Here is a 26,407-nt window from a genome sequence, read left to right as displayed (position 1 = left end):
TTCCCAAACCTGTTTCTTCATTGAATGCATCTCCTGTCTTTGGTGTTGTGTTTTGATTGCAACTCAGTGGAAGGAAATGAAGTTGAAGGACTTTATATTTTTGTATATTTATATATTTTATGTGTACTTACATGTTTGTGTTTATTCATGTATATATATATTTATATCTGAATTTTTGTATTAGTTGAATTTTTATATTGTTATATTTATGTTTGTATATTTGTATTCTCACATTTTATGTATTTGCATTTATATTTTTATAGTTTACTGTAGTGGTGTATATTTAAACACACACTTCTAGCAAAAGGGTTTAAAGATGTTCAGTGATCTCAACTACTTTGTTGAAGACTCTGATCATTAAATGTTGTCTTTAGGTTAGATTATTGTCCAAGAACTATGAATGAAGAGGCAATTGAAGATAGACTCCTGAATGTGGCCCTGAATTAAGAAAGCAGGCTTAGAAAGTGACCTTTTTTAATGGAAATATTTCTCTAAAATCCAACATATTAGATGTACTAGATAAAAACAATTGGTAGACCCTACTCCATAGCATAACATTACTGGAATTAATAAAAAACTTGAGACATTCCCAATTTGAAGGTAACATTACTATTTCTCTTAAGTCTAATTGGCTGTGTATCCAAGATGGTTAACAGTAAATCAGCTGTATAACTCACATTTCCTCATTAGTTGTACTGCAGAAGTAGGTCAGGCACTCTGCACTGACTCATTAAGCAAAATAAATGAAATAAGAATCTTAATGTCCCTTCTGTTTCAGCTTAGCAGTCTCTAAAGTGTGTGAATAAAAAGGTGGGACTCCATTTTCGATACTGGGGAAAAACATATTTACTCTCCAAGGCCTCTGTTCTGGCAACATTTACTCACAAGGATGAATTAATCATGTAGGTTTCAAGATAGGCAATGTATATATGGGTTTGAAAGATCAGAGTCCAAGCTCTTTCTTCATTGAGAGTTAGATTGTTTCATTGAACAAGTGCAAGGATCTCTGTTGGGGGAATAATGACAGAAACACGAGTTGTTGATGTCGCTGTGCATTGCAGGGCAAAGCCTCAGCTGCATTAAGCTCATATTGCGAGCAAATAAGGGCTTAGAGCAAGCTAGGCATCAGGCTTTATGGACCAGAGCAAAGGTCAGCTAAACACTTAACCCTAATGGGCAACGTGGTTTAATGTGCATTCATTTGTAAAAGCACTGCAAACTTGTTTTAGCAGCCCTGATGTGGGGCTCTTTGGGAAATAACATCACAGTGGGGCAACAGGAAACTGGAAGACTAAACCTGCAAATGTTTTCATGTCAACTGTGCCTTTAAATACTGCAGTAACTGGTAATGTGTTAAAAATCATCAGCTCCTTCATGTTGGCTTTGAATACACTGTGGACACTGGCTTTTCTGCAACAGACTGCTCTTCCACTGGGATAATTAAGTCATGTTTATTAATGGCTTGCTTTGGTTTTATTGCTTTGTCTTTGCAGTACTGGGACTGATCCTGCCAATGTGGGCCATTGCTCTAATATCAATTGGTGTGTCCTTAGTATTTGCTGTCTTGGTCTGGATTTTTGTGTGTCCCTGGATGAAGAGAAAAATAGAAAGTAAGTAGTTATTTGATGAAATTAAATATTCCATGAACTGAACCCTGATTCAGTTCCCACAGACAGGAGGTGCCTAAACTATTCCTCCTGTTTTTGTGTAATTTGCTCTGAAAAAGCTGCAGTGGTAGAAATTCAAAACCTTGTCAGGCAAGCCATTGTAGTACTAAGTTCTGAAGTCTAGCAGAAACAGCAAAATAAAACCTGGAATATAATTTGTTTTATATTTTATTAAGAAAAAATTAGAGAAAAAGCCTGTCAGAATGATCATCTTTAAGTGACTGTTTTAGCTTTACAATAAGTTGGGCTGATCACAGCTTTAGTTGCTTTGCTACTCTCAACAAATGCAGAGAAACGTGTCAGGTTTCATTAACAGATGAACAGCTCAGTGTTTTTCTTCAGTTACCTACTTTGGTGAATTTTATCAGAAGAAGCAAAGATGTTCTAGAATTTTCACACATGAACATAGTAGAGTGTTAGAAATAAGTAGTGTGTGTATGAAACAAAGCTTGGTTGTTGTAGCCAAGTTAAACCATGCTGTTGATGCAAACAGTGGAAACTTAAGTAAGGAGAGGTGTAGGTTGGGTTTAAAATTACAGTACTATTCTTTCCTTAGGCCGGTTAAAGAAAGATGCTGCACTGTCAAGGATATCAGATGAAAGTCTTGATAAAATTCAGGAAGAAGAAACACCAGTCTTTAAAGAGCTTCCTGGTGCCAAAGCATCTGATGAGAGCACGATTCCCCTTACTGGCTCAGTAACAGAAGCTGCTGGGGCATCAGATAATATTGCAAATGGAAACCATCCACGTGTGCCCTATGGTAAGGAGCTAAGACAACTTGGACGGTTTGTTCTCTTCCTCCTTCAATGAGGTTTCTTAACTTCAAGTAGGTCTCTGCTGTAAATAGTAAATTGGGGTTTGGAGTTTCCATTTCTAATCCCTTTTCAGTGCTTGTTTGGAAAGATGCTCATTTACGAGTGACATTTTCTGGAGAGGACGTAAAATCAATTAGATTTTGTTTGGCTGTATTTCAATTTTAGAAACAGCTGAAAAAAAATGACTTGCCTTTTTGCATTGCTTTGCTTTGTATTCGTAATGGTGTTTCCATCCTATCAAACAGTGGAAAAATACAGAGCACACAGATTGCTGATGTATGAAGGTTAAATTCAGCATAAAGATGATTAGCATACTACAAAAGGAGATGAAAAGATTTGGGGTTTAGTTGATAAATGTATGACCATTTGGAGCGTGTCCACTGGAAAAATGTCACACATTGTTTTCTGAACATATGTTTGCAAGAAGTAGACTTGGGCATAAAGCTCGTTCTGTTCTGCCACGTGGTGGGAACACCCCCCTCCACTCAGCGGTCTGCTGACTTTGATATCGCTTTGCTAACATCTACAAAGCCCTGTAATTTGGTTAATAAATGCCTGATATATTCAACTGGTTCTTACAAAATCAAATAAATCATGACGTGGAGCCCTTAGAGTGTGTGCTTCCAGTTTAAAAATAGCTAAACCCAGTTCTGAATGTTGCACAATGAAAATCCAGGCTGTCAGGAAATGAAAAAGACAGTTTCTTCAGAAATATTACCTGTGATACATTTTGATGTGTGTCCTGCAGTGTATGCTAACATTAAATGCATACAGTGGGAATATACATCATCATGTTCATAGAACTAGTATATAGAAAATGTTGCAATAACTAAGGAAATACTTCTGAAGAATGTGAATTTTTTAATTTGTTTTTTTTTTTTTAATTATTTTTTAAAGCTATGTAAATGTCTCCTAAACAAATGAGTATGAATTAAATCTCTTAAACAGATAAGTCCCAGTATGAAAATGCAGTAAACCACATTTCAGAAATCCTAATTATTCCTATTCAATGTAGACAAAAGCTCAGAAAAAGCAGAGCTTGCTTTACAAGGAAGGAACTTATTGGAAATTTATATTTTCAGAGAACCTGAGGATTTAACCATCAAGTATCACATTCAAATAGCTGATCCCAAGTGATTTGCTGGAGGTCATGCAGCATGTCTGGGGAGACTCAGGACTGGAACAAAGCTCTTTTTGCACAGAAGATGAGAGTCTTTATTTTGCAATGAATTGAATCTTGGTTTATTCCTACATGTAGTGCAAATGGATCTTCTTTGTCCTGTATTCTCAGATGCTGGCCACAATATTGTCTTGTGTTGGAGGAAGGGGCCTTTTGTATTGCATTTTGTGTGAACAAAACCTCTGAATCTCTGCCTTTTTAGGAAGGGCATTTTCGGTGACACACACCTCGGTGAAATCACCTGTTTCCAACGGCACCTTCAGCTTCGATGGCCACGTGAGGAGCGATGGCCACGTGTATCACACTGTGCACAAGGACTCAGGTTTATACAAAGACTTGCTCCACAAAATACACCTGGACAGGGCCAACGACGAGAGGCCCACTGCAGAAAACAACTACAAACTCCTACGGCGCAACAACAGCTACACCTGTTACACTGCTGCTATCTGTGGCATGCCCGTGCATTCCTCCTTTAAGGCAGTGGATGCATCTACTCCAGAGGACAGCGAGAAGCTGGTGGGAGACACTGTTTCCTACTCCAAGAAGCGAGTCCGCTACGACAGCTACTCCAGCTACTGCAACGCAGTGGCGGAGGCGGAGATTGAGGCGGAGGAAGGCGGGGTGGAAATGAAGCTGGCCTCTGAACTCGCGGATCCCAACCGGCCCCCCGTTGATCCCGTGGAAGAGGATAAGGAAGAGAAAGACACCTCTCAGGTCCATCTGCTTTTCCACTTCCTCCAGATCTTAACAGCCTGCTTTGGATCCTTTGCCCATGGAGGCAATGATGTCAGGTAAGAGGATGAGATCTCACAAGCCAGCAATTTTACACAAGTACGTGGAGCAAGGCTTACCAGCTTTGCTGGTTGGAAAGCACATTCATTTCTGCAGGTAGATGATCATCAGGGCTGTGTATCGTCGGTGTCCTCAGTGCTTGCCAGGAATTGCACTGCTTATGGTTCCTATTCTATGGTTCCTTTTCTTCTCAAGGGTAAAATCTTTTTTATTTGTAGCTAAATAACTGTCAAGTAATTAGTTTAATTTACCTTTAATTTTGACAGTCTTGGAAGCATTGAGACTCCACCCAACATGCCAGCCACTGTAAAGGCAAACAGGACAATCCCAGACCTGCAGAATTTGAAGCCTATTTTAACTGCAAAATCAGAATCTTTCAACAGACAAGAGGTTTTAGACTATTTTTACCATTAGATGAATTTCATCTCCTGTCACACAGCACCTCGCCGTCTCGGTGGCATGTGGCTGAGGAGCAGTTTGGGTGGGTTTGCTGTGCCCCTGGGAACACTCTGTATTTTTCCTTTAGGATTTGGCTGGGCTGCCTCTTCCCTAGACCTGGAGCAATCCATTTGGTATTTAATAGACGCTTTTTCCAGTATCATGATAGAGTCCCCTGAGAAATTCTCTCAAGTGGCTTGTTGGAGCAGCTGTCTTTATTTGGGTTGTGGCTGGGGCTGTACTGAGTCCCCTTCCTGCTGGACCCTTGCCGTGTCAGCCATGCCCTGATGGTGTTGGTTTCAGTGTTTTCAGCAGGACTTTACAGCATTCATCATTTTCATCGTCCTCCTTAGCCTTCTGGGCACACCCTGTCCCACTCTTCAAGGACAACACTTACTGCTTCTTGCTCTTGTCAGCCTCCTAATTTAACTTGTAACTCATCATGAGAACAATTACAAACATGTTTCTTTGCTCCCTGTCCATCCTGCATCCTGGGAATTCAGACCAGGGCTTTCTGAAGAGCCTTTTGTACTTCCTTGGTATCCGCAGGGATCTGGCTCTGGGAAGGAATCCAGAGGCCCCTCATCCTCTGGATCAGAGGGCAGTGGTGTAGCTTTCATTCCTCTCAGATGGTCTCTGTTGTTAAAGACCTTTGCTCTGAGCATACTGGCCAAGAGCAGAGACCCATGGGAGTCAATATCCAAGCTCTGCAAGTGGCCAGCAGTGAGTGCTGAAGGGAACACAGGGATAAGGACAAAGACTGCTGATATTTCTTGTAATGTATCCTGGGAAATACCAGACTATTATGCAGAAAGTTCACAGCCTACCTCAGCAGGTGTCACAGCTCCTTTATTCCCTGCAGGTGATACTTACGTTTATGCACATGTTTATGCATGCATCACTTGCATGTTATGTAGGAGGAAAGGGTAGTTGATTTTGTTAGAAGTGATCTGTAAGGATGCAGTTAGTTCAGAAATCAGATTTGGTGTTGACAGGAGCTGGTCAGGATGAAATACAAATTTCAGACTCTGTACTGTGTGTGTTGTTGCATCTTACAGTCTAATTCCCTTAGAATTTTGCATTTGGACTAGCTTGTTACTGTAGCAATATCCTTTCCTGAAAATGCTTTTAGTGTTTTTCAGATCCCTAGTTCTGTTGGTGATCCTATCAAATTTGCCAGGAAACGTGTTTTTATTAAATGCTGTTTATTCCAAAACCTCTTCTTAAGCTGAATTCATATAATTGCAAAACTAAAGAACAAGTTGGCTTCATTTTGTCAAAGCTGGTGGAAAAGCAGGGAGGTGCTCATGTGTCTAGGATATTGGATAGGAATCCATCCTTGCAATTGTACTGAATTCCAGCTAAACAATAAAATTAAAGGCCCTTTCATATGCCTAGAAGATTTATTAGATAAAATTCCCTGGGAATGCCGATGTCTATCCTGTGGATCATATCGCAGAGATGTTTTGTCAGTCTTTGTCTAGTGGAGCAAAAGATGTCTTGGCTCTGCCACATGTTGCATGGAGATCTGTAGGGCTCAAATGCAGTGCATTGTTTAAAAGATGATGCAGTAGAACCCAGTGAGTAGCACAGCTTTCTGTTCACATTTATGTAAGAAAGTAAGCCCTGGCAGTCCACCTTCCACTGATGACTGCTATCTTTTAATCTCCCTCCTTCATTCACTTTCCTTTGGCTCATTTTAGTTGCTGCTGTCAAGCTGTTTCTCTGACGTTTTTCCTCAGCCTTGAATCCTGTTGTTAAAATCCTGCTTTCCCCTGCATTTGGTTTTAAGCTCCTCACTCATGTATTTAGGATAGCATCTCCATTGTCCACACCTTTTTTTTGGACTTGACTGCAACATTTTCTTTCCATATCCTGGAACTTACTCTTGTGTCATGTTTTCTATTTATTTTCCTTCAGGCTATTTGCAGGAGCAAAGACATAAAAATAAAAAGCCAATATGAAACTTAAAAACTGCAGGTGATTGCAAGGTAAACAATTGGTCTGTTTTAGAGAATATTTAAGCATGGGGCATACAGTACATACAGAACCGTGATGCAACTCAGAAAACCTTCATGGATAAGAAGTGCCCCATATAGTTTGGACAGCACTTTGGTGGACAGAAGATCATATGGAGAGCTCTCTTGTTTCCTTGTCCAGGATTTACCCAGAGACCTGGAAGAGTTAAATCAGTATTTTTCCCTTGACTGCAGAACTAATTCTTAACTAACTCATGGGGTAGTTATAGACTCCAGTTTGTTCTAAGATGATGATTTTTATGTTCTTAAAAAAATCAGCCATCTTTGCTGTGGGAGCTGATGTTTGTGGCCATCAGGGCTCGTGTTCAGGCTGGCATCAGCAGGGATGCTGGCTGGGGCAGCTGTGTGTTAAAAGGAGCAGGCAGTGAGGGTAGCTCCTTATTTGGGTGACTGTTTTGTTGGGACCATCCTCTCCTGCCCTGCCTCCAGGCTTATGTGCACTGTGTCAAGGGTGCTGGAGCCCTTCCAGGGCTGGGACCAGCTGAGCCGGGCCCAGAGCCTTGTGACACCACCATGCACATGGACTGAATGAAATCTAAAGAATTTAAAATCCCAAATAAATGTGTTGGGACAGAACCGCTGGAAAAAAACGTTGTTGTTGAAGTTAATTAGCGGCGCCAAGTGAGCAGGACCCACTGGCTCAGCAGTGAGCACAAAGGGAGTGCGTCAGGTCAGGGCAAGGGCACTGGGAGAATAAAAAGGGCAGGGTGGAAAAAAGACCTGGGCCAGGAGCGTGACACAAGGAGAACTGCCAGCTTCTAAATGCTTGTTCAGAGCCAGCTTTCCAGAGACGCCGGGAGGCTGGGCTTTGTTGGCCAGCAGGGATTATATGCACCTATGGCTGAGTTGGACTGAGCTTATTTTTCTGTAGATATGGGCTGATTCAGCAGGAATTGTCATCTGGAGCTTCAGTGCTGCAGCCACAGCAGCCTACCTGTGTAACAACAAAATAGCAGAACAGTTGCTCTAGCTGTAGGGTTTGTGCTATATTTTAAAGTCTGGAAGCATGTCTGAATTTACTAGTTCTCAAAAATAAAGGCAGATGGGCAGGCTGTTTTGGACATGGCTAAAAAGGATTGCTAACCTCAAAAAACTAATATGAAACTTAAAAACTGCAGGTGGTTGCAAGGTAAATTATTAACCTGTTTTGGAACCTATTTAAGCATGAGGTATACAGTACAGACTGAACTGTGATGTGGCTCAGAAAAACTTCATGGATCAGAAATGCCCCATATAGTTTGGACAGGACTTTGGTGGGCAGAAGAGCATAAGGAGATCTCTCTTATTTCTTTGTCCAGAATTTTCCCACAGACCTAGAAGAGTTAAATCAGTATTTTTCCTTCACTGAAGAACTAATTCTTAACTATCTCATGGGGTAGTTTAGACCCCAGTTTATTCTGAGATGATGCTTTTTAGCATCATAATGAAATCAGCCATCTTTGCTGTAGGAGCTGCTGTTTGTAGCCATCAGGGCTCCCTGTTGAGCAGGGGTGCTGGGTGTTAAAAGGAACAGGGAGTCATGTTTTCTCTGGTGCTCAGCACAGCAGTGGCTGTGTAAGCTCTGCTACTGGGCTGGGAATGAGAATTGAGCTATGAGCAAAGAGTGAGTTTGCCCTACAGTCCTATCCTAACAAGTGGGAAGATGTTTTTGTTGATTGCTCAAGCAATCTCTCTGGAGCTTGTTATTCCTTGAATCCTTGCAATCAAAGCAGGATGACCCGCAGAGAGAGGCTGTAGGTCAGTGTGAGTTTTGCTGATTAAAACATGCTGTTTATGCTGTGAGGAAAGCCTGAGCCTTGTACTCCTCCACACCTGTCCGTGCATGTGTTCAGTTATTCCTCACACAGATTCCTTCTCCTGTAAACGGGCAGCCTCTGCTGTCCCTTCCTGCCCTCCTTCAGGCCATCACTCCTGCTGTCACAGGAGAGACCCTGGGGTGACAGAATGGCCTGTGTGCCCTGGCTGGTGTGAGCAGGCAGCTACCTGGGCCCGTGGAGGAAGGGTGATTTAGGGCCCTGATGGTGGCAGGGGTGAGATGCTGCAGCTGGGCAGGGTGACCAGGGGCCCTGGCACCCCCTGTGTGTGTCTGTGCTGCCGAGGGACAGGCAGTGCTGAGGGCTGGCTGGTAGGTGCTCTGGGGACGGGAAACCTGCCTGCAGCCATTTCACAGGATCTCAGTTTTCCTGAGTTCCTGCTGCATAAATTGTTGGAGTGTGTCTGCTCTAATTAAATTTCCTGTGGAGGACTTCAGGACTCCCCTTGTGTATTCGTGCTTAGCTATTAGGAAAAAGGGGTCATTGGAGTTACAGTCTGCAGGTAATGTCATACAGGTTTATGGCACACGTTTGAGAAAGAATGCCTCTCATTATCCAAACAATATAGGCTACTTTACTGACAAAGGGATTTAAAACCATTTCAGAGCTATAGTGAAAATATTTAATTTTTAAAAAATATTTCTGCACATTCTTTCAGTGATTTTAGGGAAGCTGACTGCTATTAGATAGGGAATTCATTTTAAAGCAAAACAGCTTGAGGAAACTAGGAAATGTGTGCTTGCCCAAAATACATGGAGAAGAGCTTTCTCCTCTCACCTTCATACAAATTTCGCTGGAGTTTAGGTCAGAGTGCACAAACAGCAGTAGGATTCACCTTTTCCCTCTCTTCCTAAAGTAAAGGCAATGGGATTAAAGGAGGGAAGGGCCAGAGCATTGCCAGTATCTCACTGCACACGGAGAGCTTAGTGGGATTCAGCCTCTTGGCTAAATAAGGAGTCTAAAGGAGCTATAGTAAGGCTGGATTACAAACCAGGTATTTCTTATTTCCTCCCTGAGAGCTGTAGTCAAGATCACTTTGAATATTTAGGAAGCTAATCTGTCTGTTATATATAGTGAGGGAAGCCTGATTTCTGATTTCTTCCCTTTTTAATAATAGTCCATTCTGTAAGTTCAGCCTGTGCCCCAAGTGGATGTGAATCTTCATTTCTGTCCTTAACTGTGCATGTACAGGACATTTTTGTTGTGCCATGCAGGCAAGTCAGAGAAGAGCAGCAGGAAATGGGGTCTGCAGTGGGTGTGGGAATCCCTCCCCATCCCTCTGTGAGCAGGGCTCGTGCCTGGGCTTGCCTTGCCAGGGGAAAAGCTGATGCTGGTGGGCACAGACCCAACCCTGCAGGATCCAGGGCTGGGGGTTCAGGGCCAGCATTTGCAGGACACAGAGATGAGCTGCAGGAATAAAGGCATGTCCACCCTGACTCATTAACACACCCAAAGCTTGCACTTCACAGGGCACAGCTCTGACACACTTTTATTGTGCTGTGGTAGATGTCAAGGCTGTCCAGTTATTTGAAGTAGGATAAAAGTCTCCTGATAATCTGATAACCTTGGAGATTAGAGCATGTTTTTTTTCCTGTTGCTACCTACAGGCGTATCTTTCTTTCACTCTTGCTCAGCTGGGTGATGTCTCAAGACATAACTGCAGCCTATTTAGAAATATCTTCCCACTGATTTTCCCAGTGGAAGGTTTGTTTGTGAAATCCTGGTTTGAGAAATTGTCAAATGGCTGGACATTTTGTAATTGTAATTTTGGACACCTAATACAGATTTTTCAGATGGCTGTTTTGCTCATCATTCAGCTTTAATTTGTGATAATGTACAATTCAAGGTTCTTTCACTCAACTAGAAAAGGGACTAAAAAGCAATCTCCTTTTTCAGGTGGCAGAGAATCTAAGCATGGTCATCAATGAGTCTATACATTATTCACAAAGCATATTCAGAGTGTAGTTTTCAAATACAGTTAGATTTTCTTTTTGAGCAACTCACTACTTACTCCCCTCAAACAGCAGCCAGGAAATAGCAATGTTGCTGCTTCATAACATGTTACTACAAGCTTGATGGGGTTTGGTCACAGAGCATTCAGCTGATGGCTGAATGACTGGGAAAAAGCCCCTTGTTTTTTACTAAAAAAAAAAAAAAAGTGTTGGTCCTTATTCCTCCAGAGAAGGTCTTGGACTTGTGACCCAAAGGTACCTAAAAATTTCTGCTTGTGTATGTGCATGGGAAACTGTCATTTCTAAGCCTGTCTCATGATAGCTGAATGTGGGGTGGTTATTTTTGTTGGTAATACTATCTGTCTCACAGGGGAGAGGAGAAGCCAGCTCTATTTATAGTTCAGATTAACTGTCAAATGCTATCTTTCACAACAGTTTTATAAATGCTGTGTGACAGATTCTAAACTGGCACGAGCAGCAGCAGAAGAGAATTGTGCCAATTCACGTTAGCCGAGAGCGCCAGCAAAACCATCCCGAGGGTCAGGCAGCACCTGAGAGGCACGGAGCAGCCCTCCAGTGAGCCCCATGGAACACCTCTGCCAGTGCAAGTGCTGCTCTGGGTGGCATGAAATCCTGCACTGCACCTCCAGGGAAGGCAAACAGCCCCTGTGCAGCACCCCAGCTGTGCCCTGCGAGTGATGGGGCTGGGGGAGCCCAGCAGAGCTGGGGAAAGTGCTGGATGTGAGAATACACTTTGCAGCAGGCAGGCTCAGGAGTTGGGCTTCTTATATAACATTTTATAAACTCATCCTAAAATTAACTCTATTGGCCACCCCCTTGTGCTCAGTGGGAAAGTGTGTATTAGGTGTGCAAAATTAAAGTAATACCATGACAGGAGCAGCCTATTTTCTGTTTTAAACCCAACAGGTAGATAATACAGCAAATTCTTTAAAGCACTTCAGTTTCATAGGAACCTGAGGGCAGTTTTACATATAAATAGGTGTGGATGGGGGTTCAGAGCCCTTGTGTGACCATGTCAGGCTTTTTTCTTCTCTAAACTGCCATGGATAAGATGTGGAGCTCCAGCAGAAAGGAGAGTTAGTTAAGGTAAGTAGAAACCTGGGTGGGAGAGTAAGAGAAAATAACTTATGGAAAATAGACTTGTGAAGTGAGTCTTAGCCAAATGCATGGAAGATTTGAGGTCTGCTTTCCTGCTAGTCATGTCCTGAATCAAGTGAGCTAGAACTAGTGGGAAATACTGTGAAAGCCACATCCCAGTCTAGCCAGCATCCTTGTGGTTCATCTGGTTAGTCACTCAGCTGTAGGAGACATCTGTTAAGCAAACTGTGTTATCTAACAATGCCTTTTTTGTTGCTGGGTTTTTTTAGTGCGTTTTTTCTCCCTTGCCCTCTCTTACTGTGCTGTTGGGAGTGGCTTTTTGTCTTCTACCTCTGTGCAGAGCCAAGATGATAGTCTCTGCAGTGCCTGAGTCAGGCCCATTTGCTGTGAGCTGTTGGCAGTTTCATGGTGGGACAGGCCCAGCAGCTTCTTCTAGAGGTGTTTTCCATTGGCATGGGGAGCATTGATACCACAGGCCCCTTGGAATGCACCTCCTGGACAAGTCTGGAAGCTGAAGGAGCCCCTTGGAAAGCTGTTGTGGTGCTAGATTCAAGCCACTGTTGTTGCTGTGTGTAGCCACTTGCAGATATTCAGGCTGGGACATGCCACTCTCCCTAAGAGCTGAGCATTTAAGTCCCATTGAAAATGATTTACTGGGAGAGGAAAAATGTCCCTCCGGTATAGATAACCAGTGATGCAGACACCCACAAAGTAAAATGAGGTTAGTTTTTACCTTTTTGCCTTTCCAAGCCTATCATCAGCACATCCAGTGATGTTTGGCTTTCTTTTCTTACAGGGAAGGTATCAGAAATGCTGCCTCTGTGGGCAGCAGTGTCATCTCTTCTGCTCTGTTGGACAGAATCAGCCACTCAGATTCTCTGAGGCGGAGCATAAGTCAGCAGACTTTGGGCTTGTCTTCCCTTGCCACAAATAAGAACCTTTTCCTCAAGAATTAAGCTTTGTTGATTCACAGAGGTGTAGCATTTGCAAACAGTTAAGACTGGGCTTTGATATGGAAGAGCATAGTTTGCTGCTGCAGTTTTGGGAGCCTTTTCTGCCTTTTCATTTACGTAGGGACTGACAAATACATATGCATAATCTCTTCAGAACAGTCAGGAATCAGTGCCTGATCTCACTTCAAATGTGGCTGTTATTTTCAACAGGGAAGTTTTTTTCCATGTCGTACAGCATTATAAAAAGGGATGATCAGTTTTGCCTTTATTCATCTGATCAATGTATTATTTGCCTTTATCCATCCTTCAGCATCCATCAATTTATTAGTGTACCTTCCTACATTGAATTACTTTCTTTTTCTGTGCTCAAGAAGGCATTTAAGTGTGCAAGTAATTTAATCCACACCTGAAAACACTGGAAAAACAGTTTCAGGTTGATTTCAAAATATTAGAAATGCTTCAGTCAATAATCTCTTCTTCCATGGAAGTAAAATAATTCTTGCATTTAGGCCCTAAAGACTTTTCACATACTGTCTTTTCAAAACTGAACTAATTGAATGCTTACTTGGGCGCAGTATCAGAACAGAGTTTTAAAGTGTTCTAGCTAATCAAAATCACTCTTTATTTAGAGTCTTTAGTTCTTCATTGTACTATCCAGTGTCTTCAAACCCACTGGATTTTATTATTCATGTTAGCTCACTAATTTATTTTCAGGATTTTTCTCAAAATCTGTAAAAATTAGTAATTCTTTTTTATAGCTAAGAGCATTTTTAGCTACTTTCATTTCCCTCGCAGCTTGACCGTTGCTGTGTGTGTTTACGAGGGAAAAGCTTTTCCTTATTACTTTGCTTCAGGATCACATCTCAGGGCTCAGAGCTCAATTTCTCAAGGGCCAGATGAAGGCAGGAGGGTCCTGTGTTGCTGAGATGTGCCAGCTTTGGGCTGCTGGTGGCCCTTGTCTCTTGGCAATCACCACTTGGCCCCTGGCACCTCATATCTGGTAAAGACAGGATTGAAGGAAATTGTTAACTGGCATATACAGTGGCCTGGTTTGCACAACATTTGACATTAAAACTGGCCCTTACTCCATCTGTGTGCTTTGGAGTGGGACCAGGAGCTAAATTTAGCAGGTCCTGGCTCCAGGGCGAGCATGGCTGTCAGTCCTGCCTGCAGTGCTCATTGTGACCTGCTTTCCTATTGGTTTACAAAGAGGGGAGCTTCCCTGATAGTTTTCATATTTTTGGAATGACATTGGTCAGGTTTGTTCTGCTCTTCTCACTCTTATTTAGACATAAATATAGCATTGCTTCACTAGTTATTTGGTGAATAAATGCTGCTCAGCAAGGCAAGTAGCTACTTGGTTTAGTAAAAGAGCTGAAAACAAAAGGGATGTTGAAATTCTTATCTGCTTTTTATTATTTACGCCTCCAAAGTAATTGGATACTGGCTTTTAAGTTTTTCTTCTAGCTAGAAGTTTCTGTCTAGAAACTTGATGCTTTTTTAGAATAAACAGAGCCAGAAGTCTGACTCCAGACATGAGTATCAGATGACCTGCGTTAAGAGTGGGGACTTCAGTGCTGCTGACTTCCAATGTTTTTCCAGACAGTAGCAGCAAAAAGGGCTTACTTCAGCTCTGTGTCACCAAGGGCTCCTCTCTGATCCAGTCCAACTCACTCTACAACATCTTTGAAGATAACTAAGTCACCTTCCCAGCTGCACTGAGATCATGTCCCAAACATTACGGGCTGTCAAGCTAGATAATATTTCTATATTCTTGTCTGTGATGGTAATTTTGCTCATTATTTTCCCCTCTTTGATAAAAAGAGCTAATTTGATACTTGAATTTTAAAGATGCACTGCTCCTCAATTGGTAAATTTTAAGGTATTGGTAAATTTGGTAAAATGAGGTTTTGGAAGAATTTGAGGTTGGTAAAATTGTTAAATTTTATGTTTCAATGTGGTACTGATTTTTGTCACAGACAAAAATACTGATTTTTGTCACAGACCAAACATAACAAGATACTTCCAACTCTGACATTTCAGAGAGAAATGTTTGTAAAAGAGAAATTTCTTTCAGGCCTTGCTCTGGTTATCAGTGAAGAAGTGACAAGTGAAAGAGCAACACGATAAGAGTCTCCTGCTGCACCCTTTCCAACTGAGAAAGGGTCAAGTCAGAGTAGTGCTGCACCCATGATGAAGAAAAACCATGCAGAAAATAACAGACTTCTTTCAAGGGAACTCTGTGCGTTTTTGTGACTCAGGTGACACGTTTCTGTTTCTCCAGCAATGCCATCGGTCCCCTCGTCGCACTCTGGCTTATCTACGAGCAAGGTGCCGTAATGCAGGAGGCATCCACTCCCATCTGGCTGCTGTTCTATGGAGGTGTTGGCATCTGTGTGGGCCTCTGGGTCTGGGGAAGAAGAGTTATCCAGACTATGGGTAAAGACCTCACTCCAATAACACCGTCAAGGTAGGTCCACAGATGTCATTGTGGTTGTGTGAACTTTGTGTGTGAGCCAGTCTGAGAAGTTGCTGTATTTTGTTTGTAATGCAGTTTGCTGGATTTGCTGTGCTTTGATTTTAATGATAACCTGGCTTTGACTTCTCCATCTTTCTAAAGAAAAAAAAGAAATAAATGAAAAAGGAGAAAAAGAAAGCATGAGAAAAAGAAAGAGAGAAAGGAAAAAAGGATAACTCTGTAATACTGAATGTGTTTAAGGCATAGAGGTCTGCATGAACAGGCAGCAGAGTCTTGTGCTCATGACCTAATTAGCGTGGTAGGAGTTGCATTTGGAAATGGCAAGATTACAGTGGCTTTCCCAGTGTGCTTGAGACCATTAAACCCATATGTATTCATTACAGTAATTTTTGTCTTTAATGCCTACTCGACCTCTGCTGGTGCTTGACCAAATTACTAATTAGGCACGATCCACAGCAGCATAGAGTAGCGGAGGTCTCTGACGCAGTGAGCCGCGCAGACGGGGTGCTGCAGATGACTAGCCTGTGCCCTGCCCATTGTTCAGCCCTTTCTTGTCCTCTTAACTTACTCACATGACCAAAAATCAGTTGGAGATAAGAGTCGAAAGAAGAAACGGGTAAGACTTTGGCACGCTGCATGGTATCAGTCCGAGCTGATGCAAAGAGTGATTGTGAAGTGTTTTCTTATGCTTCCCGCAGTGGATTCACTATTGAGTTGGCTTCGGCGTTCACAGTTGTGGTAGCTTCCAATGTTGGACTTCCTGTCAGTACTACACACTGCAAGGTATGCCTTTGCCCAGCGACTGCAGTCAAGGCAGTCTGGACTATTCATCTTAAAATTGTGCTGCTCGAGCCAGGGATAATGGCACCGTGAGGGGAAAGCAGCCGCTGGCAGAGGATGGTTAGGTAGGGGTGCCTTATCTTGGTCACGCCAGCAGCGTGGGAAAGTAATCAGGCTTCCAGAAAATGTGTTGGAGTTGTCACATTAAAGTCACTGGAATTGGCCACAGCATAAACCCCATAGCTGCTGGTGAAGAAGAATAGCGCTTGCAAAAGCCTGACCTCAATTTTAAAGCAAACGATTGCGAGGAAGAGCCTGGTTTCCTCTGATGGTGCCATTTGAACCTGGCCGGGTGACATTTCTCCCTTGTTCAGAGGCTGCGCACCATTCATCATTTTTACTTGACTTTTCTTGATAAGTGCATGGCATGGGATTTCCTGCATATAACTCTTTTACTACAGGTTTTCCATCTGTCTTTTTTTTTTTTTTTTTTATTTCTTCACAGTGGATTTTGCATTGAAGTAATGTGTGCGCTAACGGTACTTGTAGCCTCAAATGTGGGTATTCCAATAAGCTCCACCCATTGCAAGGTATTGGAGTTTGCAGTGATACTATCAGTAAATCACATCACTAGGACAAACCATAACAAAATCTGGGAGATACCGACTGTTGCAGATTGCCTTCACTGTGCCGTGCCCTGCAGACCGTGACCGCAAAATAACGGGGCCCGCTTTTAAAGGCAGTACAGCCAAGCAAAGTCAGCATTTTAACTAATTGCACAAAAGTCTGGACTGTCTTTCACTCCTACATGGTTGTATTGAACTAATATAGACATATTAAAATAACATAGATTCGTAGCCTGTGTGAACTCAGTTACGTGTATTTTAAAACCACCTGTATGAAAAACACTGCTACATCATGAAGCTAATATTTTAATGTCTCTCTTCTTTTAAACCCAATTGTCCTCACTTTTGTGCATTGTAATACAGAATCTGGCCCTTGTAATTAGTCCTTTGAACAAGATACTTTGCTTTTTTGTTTGGTTTTTTTTTTTTTTTTAAAGAGCACTTTGTAGTATAGATACAGGCTGGGTAATGAGCACAATTTAATTGTGTCATGAAGACATTTGTATAGCTTGTAGACATGAGGGAGCATGTGGACGTTTACACTACTGGAAGATCATAATGGGAATTTGGAATTTTGTTCCCTGGGAAATTCTCAGGTCAAATATCCTGTCTTTTTTCCTTTTGTTTCTCCATGGACTCTCAAGCTCCTGGATGTGCAGAGCTGTTTGTTTCTTTCACCCTCTGGCAGGATGTGGGGAAGCCCCTCCAAAATCAGAGAACCCAGAATGGCAGTGCCTCTGCATCATTGCACACCACCAAGACAAAGTCCTAAAAAAAGACAGTGCCTGTAGGATTCCCTGCTGCACCCTGGGGAGCCCCTGGCTGGGGCTGGGGCAGGCAGGTTTCCGGGGATAACTGCTCCATGGCATGGCAGGCAGGCTGGCAAGAAGCCTGGCAGCCTTGCCTGTGACATTGACCTGCTTTCCAGTAAAAGAGTCAATGAAATCTGCACATCCTGCAAAATGCCCAAAGTTGGTTCAATTGGCCTTTTTCTAGTGCAAACCATTTCTTCAGAAAGCCTTCCTCTATTGCAAAATCATTTAGTTCTTTTACCCTGGTGGTCTTTGAGAAGCAGCCAAGACTGAGCTGCTCTGAAAGGCTGTTGAGATTTCCTGGCATTGACAGAACTCTGGTTCCTCTGAATAAGGCAGGGAGGGGAAAAATAATAACAATGTTATCCACTTCTAAAAATGCTAGCCTGAAACCACCTCCCTTTAGGCTGACTGGTATATCAAATGCATGATGAAGAATTTGCCAGGGAGAATAATACAGCTTTGATTATCCCAGTTGCGTGCCTGAAACACTTCTAGCCAACTGTTGTAAAAGAGAAAACATACTTTGGTCCAAACAAATAGACTGAATTTAAAAAGAAAATGTCTTGGAAGCCAGAAGCTAATGAGAGGGGTATTCATTCACTCAATGCAGCTAAAAGCTTGGTCTTTTCTAACTGCAGAGCAAAATAGTTCTTTTTTTAAAAATACTTCCATAAAAGCAGCTAATGTGGTTAGTCTGTGTCTGTTCCCTGTAGCTTGCTGTATCTCATTAGATGGATCATTCTTAATGGGAAGATCCACTTTGCAATAGGATTAGACTGTTCCAAGGATGTCATGTTATTATAACTGACTCTGTGTTTCAGCAAAATGAGATCCTGAGTTGAAAAATCCTAAACGAGCAACACAAGATAAAGCAAACACTTGTAACTGATGTATTCTTGTATTCCTTGCTTTCTTTGAGGGCCAGGGAAGGAATAAAAGAATTGTTAAATATCATTTGGTCCATGTGAAAATGCCTTGCTGAAAGTGCTGTCAAACACCGAGTCAAAAACGCCTTCTTAAAAATCAGCAGAAAAATTATTTTGCCTTAGAAATCCAAAAGAAAACAAGTTTGAGGTGAGCGTAATCTTGAGCCTCCAGCATCAGGGATTGGGATTTATTCTTTTCTTCAATATTTGGTCCACTGCAAAATAGCATTTGCTTGAGTGGAACCCTTCTGAAGGGGTGTCAGTCACCTGAGTGTGCAGCAGCTGGATAAACTGATGGTAAATAAGGAGCAGCATGAAACAGATGAGGTGGAGGGAAACCTTTTTGAAGTGAAACAGTAGACTGTAATGAAAAATGGAGACCAAGTCTGAAGCTCGGAGCAGCAGTTTTCAGATCTCACAGCAGATGCGGTGGCAAACTGGAGGTTGGTAGCAGGAATAAAAGCATTTAGCTTCTGGGAAAGGTTTGTAAAGCCCTCTCAGATCAGGAACTGCCTTTGGTCCTAAACCAGAGCCTTTGGTCTCTATGAGGGGTCACTGCCCCATGTGCCTGTCCCACATCAATGCCCAAGCAGCGTTTTCACTCTCAGTGCCTGCTGAGAGCCTGAACTGCACCTTCATCTTTGCCGCAGGTCCAAGAGGAGACGAAAGACCCTTGAAAGCCTCCAAGTCAAGAGGGCTTGGAGGAAAGACCTTATCTTTTGAGCCTCAGAGGAATTTGTGGGTGTGAATGCAGTAGCCACATTGCTCTGGCTGCGCCAGTTCAACCTCCCCTGGGATTTAGCACTGGAAAGCCAGAGGGTGGGAATGCATTCCTTCCCTTTCTGCTGCCCAGGTGGGCAAATGATCACACAGAGTCTTAGAGTGCCTGGTTTTTGTTCTCAGATTGGAGATTTAGAAATAGGCATTTCTTAGCTGTACCAGAGTGTGTTCATGTAAGATAAAATTAGAGTGCAGCAGTTAAATGCTTTTCCTCTGCAAAAGTGACTTTGCTGAGGTCATTCTGCCAGCTCCATTTTGCCATTATGATTTTGCGGTTTTGAAAAATATTCTCTGTTGCTATGATTGAATTATCATGTTCTGTGTGTTCTTATTATACAGCATTGCACAGGAACAAGAGAGCCAAAAGCATTTCTGTAATGCTTTAAGCAGAGCATACTGAAGGCAAACTGCACTGGTTTCAAACCAATCTCAAAGTAGATACCATCTGAAATTCTACAGAAGGTGTAGTGTGCCTACACCCAAGGATTAGATTCTCTCCTAACCTCTAGTCTATCAAAAATCACTATTAATAAACTAAACTTTAATAATGTTTAAAACAGATTGCCAATGCCATCATTGCTGATACCATTTCAGTTTCAGGAAGGATTTGGAGATTAGCGTACGTAGACTGCAGCCTTGCTCAATAAGTAACACACACCAAATGTAAAGCTGAGCCTAACAGCTGAGCTGCTGAAAACCCAAATGCTCTTTCCTTGGGTTAATACTTTGATGTAGTCACAAGTGTGGGGTTCCTCTTCACCTAGGTACACCTCCACCTCCTCAGCACACTTAGCCCTCCTAATTGCAGAACAGCATATTGTTCATTCCAGGAGTATTCAGATGAAATATCCAACCAATGTCATTTTTGGGTCAAATTTTCAACAGAGACCTTATTGGTCATAGAATATCAAATTTAGTTTTCCCTTGTTCTGTCACAGGCCCCCTAGAGTTACAGGGTCTTCCACAAGTAACTCTTCTCCAAAAAGAAATGTTTAGCAGTAGTTAGAAGCTGAACAGGTGTTAGCAAAACATGCAGATTTTATATCCCCAGCTATCTATCCCTGATTCCCTGTACTCCTGGCATGTATCATTTTCCTGGCTCTGTGCAAGGGGAGCAACCCATCTTTTGATCTCTAGGCAGGGACTGATACTCCCATTAAGAAAATAAGCAGGGAGGCAGGGATGGCACTTCAGGGAGCACATGCCCAGCTGTGTCTTGGAGTTTCCTTACCTTCAAAACAGGATGTTTCTTCCACATTTCTTGCTGCTTTACTGTGCACTTTGAATAGACTTACACTGTTTTTTCTAACAGCATGGAAAGCACTTCCAGGGCGGAAAGAAAATGTAGTCTTTATGAAATTCTTGTATCATTTTTCATTGAAAATGTTTTTCTCAGTCCATTTTTTTTTCTTAAAAACTGATATGCTGGGTTTATACCTGAGTTTATAAAGTGAAAATACCTTTGAAGGAAGAAAAGGTTGCAGCTTTGCCCATAACACAGTGTGTTTTGTCTACAAAACCACTGACCTACCCAGCTGCCCTGGTGGTAATGTCTTTGAAGGATATCTTGGTGTTTTATCCATTCCCCATGATCTTCTTGGTGTCTGGACAGTTAGTGTGCCCCATAATATAGTCTGGTGCCTTTTTCTGCAAGACAGGATTTTAGTTCTGGATGCTTTGTTTACCTCACAGGGCTCAGATCGATGGGTTTGATGTACTGGGTCTAAGCCTGCCCTGCCTTTCTGCCCCCTGCCAAGGCACCATCGCTGCCACAGGGTGGGCTCAGCTGCTTTTACCCTGCCCCTGCCATCCTGTTTGTGGCCTGCAGTACTGGATTGTGGATGTGGTGTTTTGAGGCTGGGCTGTGAGCTGCACAGAGAGGCAGAACAGGCAGGGCATCCCAAACCAGCAAGAGGACAGGCAGTGGGACAGGAGCCATACTAGCTGTCCTGGCCTGCCCCATGAGATGCTCTACAGCAGAGCCTTAAAAACAGCTTTCCTGGTGTTTTCCTGATTTAAATTGCAATCAGACCACAGTCACTGGACTCTTGCTCTCTCCCCCATGGACTGAGTCAGGTGTAGGGCTGCCTCAGTTGCACTGAAGGCTCATTTAGGAGTTAGCAGGGCAGAGAAAAACTCACCAACATAGTTTATTGCCTTTGGCTGACCCCAAGACCCATGAAAAATAGGACAGCATTGAAAAACAAAGGTTTAAGTAGCCTGGAAGTGTCACCTTCCTGCCACCACACCAGGACAGCGCCATTGTCGTCCTCAGGGGCTCCTTTACCTCAGGGCATCACTTGGTATCAGCTGACTGGCATTGGTGTGGCCGTGGGCATGTTACAGGTGCTCAGACCGACCCCTCACCCCCTGCCTCCCTCTCTCTTCCCCACGCTCCCAAGGTTGGCTCCGTGGTGGCCGTGGGCTGGATCCGCTCCAAGAAGGCCGTGGACTGGCGCCTGTTCCGCAACATCTTCCTGGCCTGGTTTGTGACTGTGCCCGTGGCCGGCCTGTTCAGCGCCGGCGTGATGGCGCTGCTGATGTACGGGATCCTGCCTTACATCTGAGGAGCTTCCTCTGCTGGGAAAAGGGGAAATGGCCGAGCTACAGCCCATGGGAGAAGCGTTCCCGTGAAAGAAGCAGTCGGAGAGGATCCATCTTCCATACCTAACTTCTTATCTACTGTACATAACAATGTGTCATATTGGTGACATGGTGATGTGGTGCCATTTCTTATATATTAAAGAAATATATATGCATATAGTAGGTAACAATACCTAAGTTATATCATCAGTGGGGTGAAAATAATTGCCTAGAACTTAATATTTAGTAAAATTTGTACATAGTGTATCATTTTGGTGGCTATTTTTTAATCTTTTGAAGAAGAGTATGAATTAGGAAATGTTTCTTGTCCATTTGATATAAGAAGAAGCGAGGTACAGGACTGCGTAATACATGACTTTTTTTAAAGCTATTAAGATACTGGAACAAAATAAAATGTGCAGAAGTGCTTTTCATGAAATAACTTTGTTCATATCATACTGATTTTCGTGTATCATAGCGTGATGGTTATGGCTGTGTAAATACTTATGAACAGTAACTTTTAAATGGTGCATTTCCCTTATATATTTTGGATAAGAAAGTTTAGGAAGTACCAAAGAAGCAGGGGAATAGCTTGCCGGTATTATGTTGTTGTCTCCACGTGTGTTGTGTTTCCCCACCTCTGATTCAACGTTGTTTCACCGAGCTCTGGCCAGTGAGGCCGGGGTAGTACTGTTCATGTCTTAATGTAACTTTAAAAAAGAAAAGCGCACACAAAAAATTAGTTCTCGTACTTAGTAGACAGCCCATGGCTCTCCACATTAGCTGATAGTAGACTGACTTCATTCTGTGGGTTGATACTCGAGTATCTCACTGCTCACCTTCTACCTTCCCCCTTCAAGTCTCAGCTCCCGGCTGCCCTGCTGTGGGTTCCTGCGGAGCGCCAGCCTCCCTCCTCCTCCTCTCCATCAGACACAGACACAGCGCACTCTCAGGTACAGGAGCGGGGCCTGGGGCACCCCCGCGTGCAGAGGGACGGGCAGCAGCGGCGGGACAGGGCTCAGCCCTGGCTTTGTGCCTGGCGGCCATGGGCGCCCACGGGAGTGCTGATCCATGCAGGGGAGGGCGTGAGCAGGTGCTGCCTCCCCCCTGGCAAGCGCCGTGCCAGCCACAACCAGCCAGCCTCTTGCTGTGCTCCTGCAGCAGGGAGGGGACGGGGGCCTGGCCCTGTGTGGATGGAGGTTGGATGGTAACCAGCATTTGGGATGAGATTTTTTTCACGGCAGCTCAGGGGAAAATGGCCAGCTACATCCCCTGCACGCCTTTGGAAAGCACATTTGAGTGAAAGTTACTGATTTATGCGTGGGAGGCAAAGGGCAAGGGGTGCCCAGAGGAGGTTGGGAATCTATTACTGTTTAAATGCTGCTAAAATTTTGATAAAATGTTCTTGGTACTCCATTGTGATTTTTCCATTGGTCATTCATACCAAATTTATAATAAAAAGATAAACAGCCCCTATAAGTGCCTCTTGCATTTCTGGAGTGTTACTCAGCTGTAACGGGAAGGCTCCCTGGGCAGTTAAAGCCTACTCCTTGGCATCTGCCGCCCTTTGTCCTTTGTGTGCCGTGGTCAGTGGGATCAAACCGTGCTCTGTGTGGCGCTGACAAAACCTCCCTTTTCTCCTGCTGTCCTGGCAGCCCCAGAGCCCAGCCAGCTCTGCCCGGGCTCGGCTCACAGGCGTCTCTCGGTCGAGCTTCGGGGGCTCGTGGGCTGCTTCAGACACATTCCCTGGGCACTCGCTGCCTCCAGCTGCCTCCCTCACCTTGGCTCTCTTCCTGAGGCTCTGGAAGCATCCCTATTGCCATGGCAGCGTGCTGCTCGGTTTCCAACCCCTCTGAAACCCTAGAGCTGTGCTATAAATAGTGCTGGCAAATGGGTGGGATGGGTGGGCAGCAGCTGAATGCCCAGAGCAGTCAGTAAATGCACAGAGAAAATTTGGGAGCTGTGGAAAAGGGTGGAAGAGCTCTCCTTATCTTAGCGCTTGCATAAAGAAATGCCTGCCCAGTGGCCCAGCAGCTTCCCACCTTGTTTTATCTACAGAGACAAACCAGAGTTCTCTCACTCCAGTGGCAGGGACGCAGCTGCAGCCCTGCCAGACACAGGCAGCATGCAGAGGCTGTGCCAACTCTGGGGGTATGTGATAATCCCCCAGCACACACAGCTGGGTGTCTGTCAACACACAGATACATAAATAAAACTGCTGTGAAGGAAATGGCTGGCAAGGGAGGACCTCCAAAATATTCCTGCCCCAGCTACAATAACCTTCACTGTGGAGGGAGATGGAGGAGAATCCAAAGCGACTTTCTTCACACCACAGAGGTGTCCTTTGACACCCCAGAGAAGCAGAATCTGCACAACTGCTGAAACATGGTGCAAATATGGGCACAGTTAAAACTCCCTTTGCCCAGGCAGCAATCAAAATGGGTCTGTTTTCAGCTCAAGAGAAGGTGGGCAATTTGCATTTTTTCAGCAGCATCGGAGCTCAGTGGGGCTGGAGAGCTGGGCTTGTTCAGCCAAGGCCTATTTCACAAGCAGATGCTGATAGACCTCGACAGAGACACGGGATCTTGGCACCCTGCAGGGCTGCCCTGTCCCTGACAGAGCCCTTCCCGCCGTGGATCACAGCCACCAGGGCTGCAGCCCTCCTGGGCAGGACACAGGACAGCGGGGCTGTCACCAGGCAGACCTTGCTGCGTGCTGGGGAGGAGTGTGCACAGGCTGCTGGGGCTGCAGGAAAAGTGAACTCAAGAAACAGGTCAGAAGAGAGATAGAAGGCTGATGGAAATATTTATTACAAGTAGAAAGTGTTTTAGGCAAGGAAATGCCGCCTGAATTTCAGAAACCAAGGTGCCTGCTGGATCTCATAGATCAGTGGTAAATCTTTGACTCCAATCAGCCTGAGGAGAGCCAGCTGGCAGAGTGAAGGTGCTAATAGAATAATTACCCTCATCAACCTCTCCTTCTGCCCCCAGCTTTCACCCCACTACCAGATTTCATGGTTTGCCCTGGGAGTTGCTTTGCCTTTGTATGATGGTTGCTGGGATGGTGCTGGGACATGTCATTGTCACCAGCTCTGCTTGTTCTTCTTGGCAGATGCCCCGTGATGGTGAAGTTGCTGTGGCATGGTGACCTGTGCCTCCTGCTCTGTCCTCCCCAGCAGAGCAGCCCTGTTTTGCCAGCTCCCTGCTGCTGGTCTCCCACCTCCCAGGTGAGTGTGGCTGCTCTGCCTGGCCCAACGCCCCTTGGAGCACGAGCTCTGCCCGTGCTGCAGGCACTGAGGTTTGTTCTGGAGCTGGGCACTAAGTGCTCCTTGTGGGGACATGTGAGGTGAGAGAGGCCAGGAGATGCAGTGGGGAGGAGCATGGGGCGGGACAAAGCAAAGGCACAAAGCCCTTTGTTTGTGGTAGAGAGACCTGGCTTGCTTTGAGATATCCTATTCCAGGCCTGGGAGCTATGTGCTCCTGGACTGCAAGATGGTACTGATGGACAGATCCACATTTTGGGAGGGCAAAAGAGTGTTTGAATTAGTGTCCTGTGCTTTTGCTTCTCTAGAGAAGGTAGATGATGGGGAAAGTGGTTTATTCTGGTTCTGGGTTTCTTTTTTTAAAGTTAAAGACCCTTGGTTTTGTGTTCCTGCTTTTGTGGAGCTTGCTCTGGTGACACTAATGATTGGTTTGATGGAGCATTGCCTCCACCTGCTGGTTACCAAAAAGAAGTCTGAACTGGAGTAAGATTTTTATTGCTAATGTGAAGCTTTGTGATCTTCCTTTTTCTAAGCACTAAAGCAAAGCAGAAATGAATGATACATAACAAAAATGTGGACTGTGCTCTTTCCAGGTGAAAATTGTAAGTACAAACATTCATTTATTTGTAATTTAGTTATTACAAATAACTAAATCTTGCACACTGAGTTTTATTTCCAATATCTTAGGTTCTAGGAGAAAAAGGTTGCACTGAATTAAATTGCACTTTCATTCTGATTGATACAAAAAGATTTTTCTTCTACTTGTCTTGCAAAAGTAACCAGTATGTCACTTGAGTTCTTAAAATTAGGCTTTTTTTTTTCACTGAACTTCTACACTGGTCCTATTTTAGCACTGTATTGATGAGCAAACACTTTGTCCAGAGGTAGCATTATTATACCCCTTATTCAACTATTTGCAGTTTTCAGAGGGGTATTATTTTTCCAAAGTGAAATAGTATTTTTAACTTGAACAAATATGCTGTGCTGCTGCCAGCTTTCAGGTGCAGAGGTTTTTTCTGTGAGAAGGTGAATGTAAATAACAAAAGCTTGTTTCCTTCCTTAACTGCAACCAGCTTCAAAACAAAGAGCCTGGAAACCAAGCACAAACAATGTCTGAGTTCCATGGCTCCTTGCATCTGCCCCAGATGCCAATAAACATCCAACTTCAGGAAGATGACTTCTCATCTGATAAACCCTAAGTTCAAGGATGTGACATGTGTTACTGCAGTGCAAATATTTACTGTAGATCATTATTCATTGCTGTGCTTCAGGAAGAGCAAAAGGAGTGGCAGGTGTCCAGCTGGTGGCCAGTCCTCTCCATTGCCCAGCTGCAGCCAGCCCCTGGATGGACCTTCCCACATTTTGGCACAGTGCATGCCAGGGCCTT

General features: G+C 43.8%; 1 protein-coding gene across 6 annotated transcripts in view; it reads left to right on the top strand.

Annotated features, from left to right (window-relative positions):
- The window catches only part of SLC20A2 (solute carrier family 20 member 2), a 59,517-nt gene extending 36,283 nt beyond the window's left edge, over nt 1-23,234 (top strand). For 5 of the 6 annotated variants that reach the window (XM_058023823.1, XM_058023824.1, XM_058023821.1 and 2 more), the window contains 6 exons: nt 1,494-1,610; nt 2,224-2,427; nt 3,865-4,453; nt 15,054-15,239; nt 15,947-16,031; nt 21,578-23,234. In XM_058023823.1, coding sequence (XP_057879806.1) covers nt 1,494-1,610; nt 2,224-2,427; nt 3,865-4,453; nt 15,054-15,239; nt 15,947-16,031; nt 21,578-21,742 — 1,346 coding nt within the window. In that variant the 3' untranslated portion in view covers nt 21,743-23,234. Of the gene's footprint in view, nt 1-1,493; nt 1,611-2,223; nt 2,428-3,864; nt 4,454-15,053; nt 15,240-15,946; nt 16,032-16,533; nt 16,619-21,577 lie in introns of all 6 variants that reach the window. The other variant, XM_058023826.1, reaches the window with a different exon arrangement.
- The last annotated feature ends 3,173 nt before the right edge of the window (nt 23,235-26,407 follow it).

This window comes from Melospiza georgiana, chromosome 5, assembly GCF_028018845.1.
Source record: "Melospiza georgiana isolate bMelGeo1 chromosome 5, bMelGeo1.pri, whole genome shotgun sequence".
Lineage (NCBI taxonomy): Eukaryota > Metazoa > Chordata > Aves > Passeriformes > Passerellidae > Melospiza > Melospiza georgiana.
This window is presented reverse-complemented; position numbering and strand designations above follow the sequence as displayed.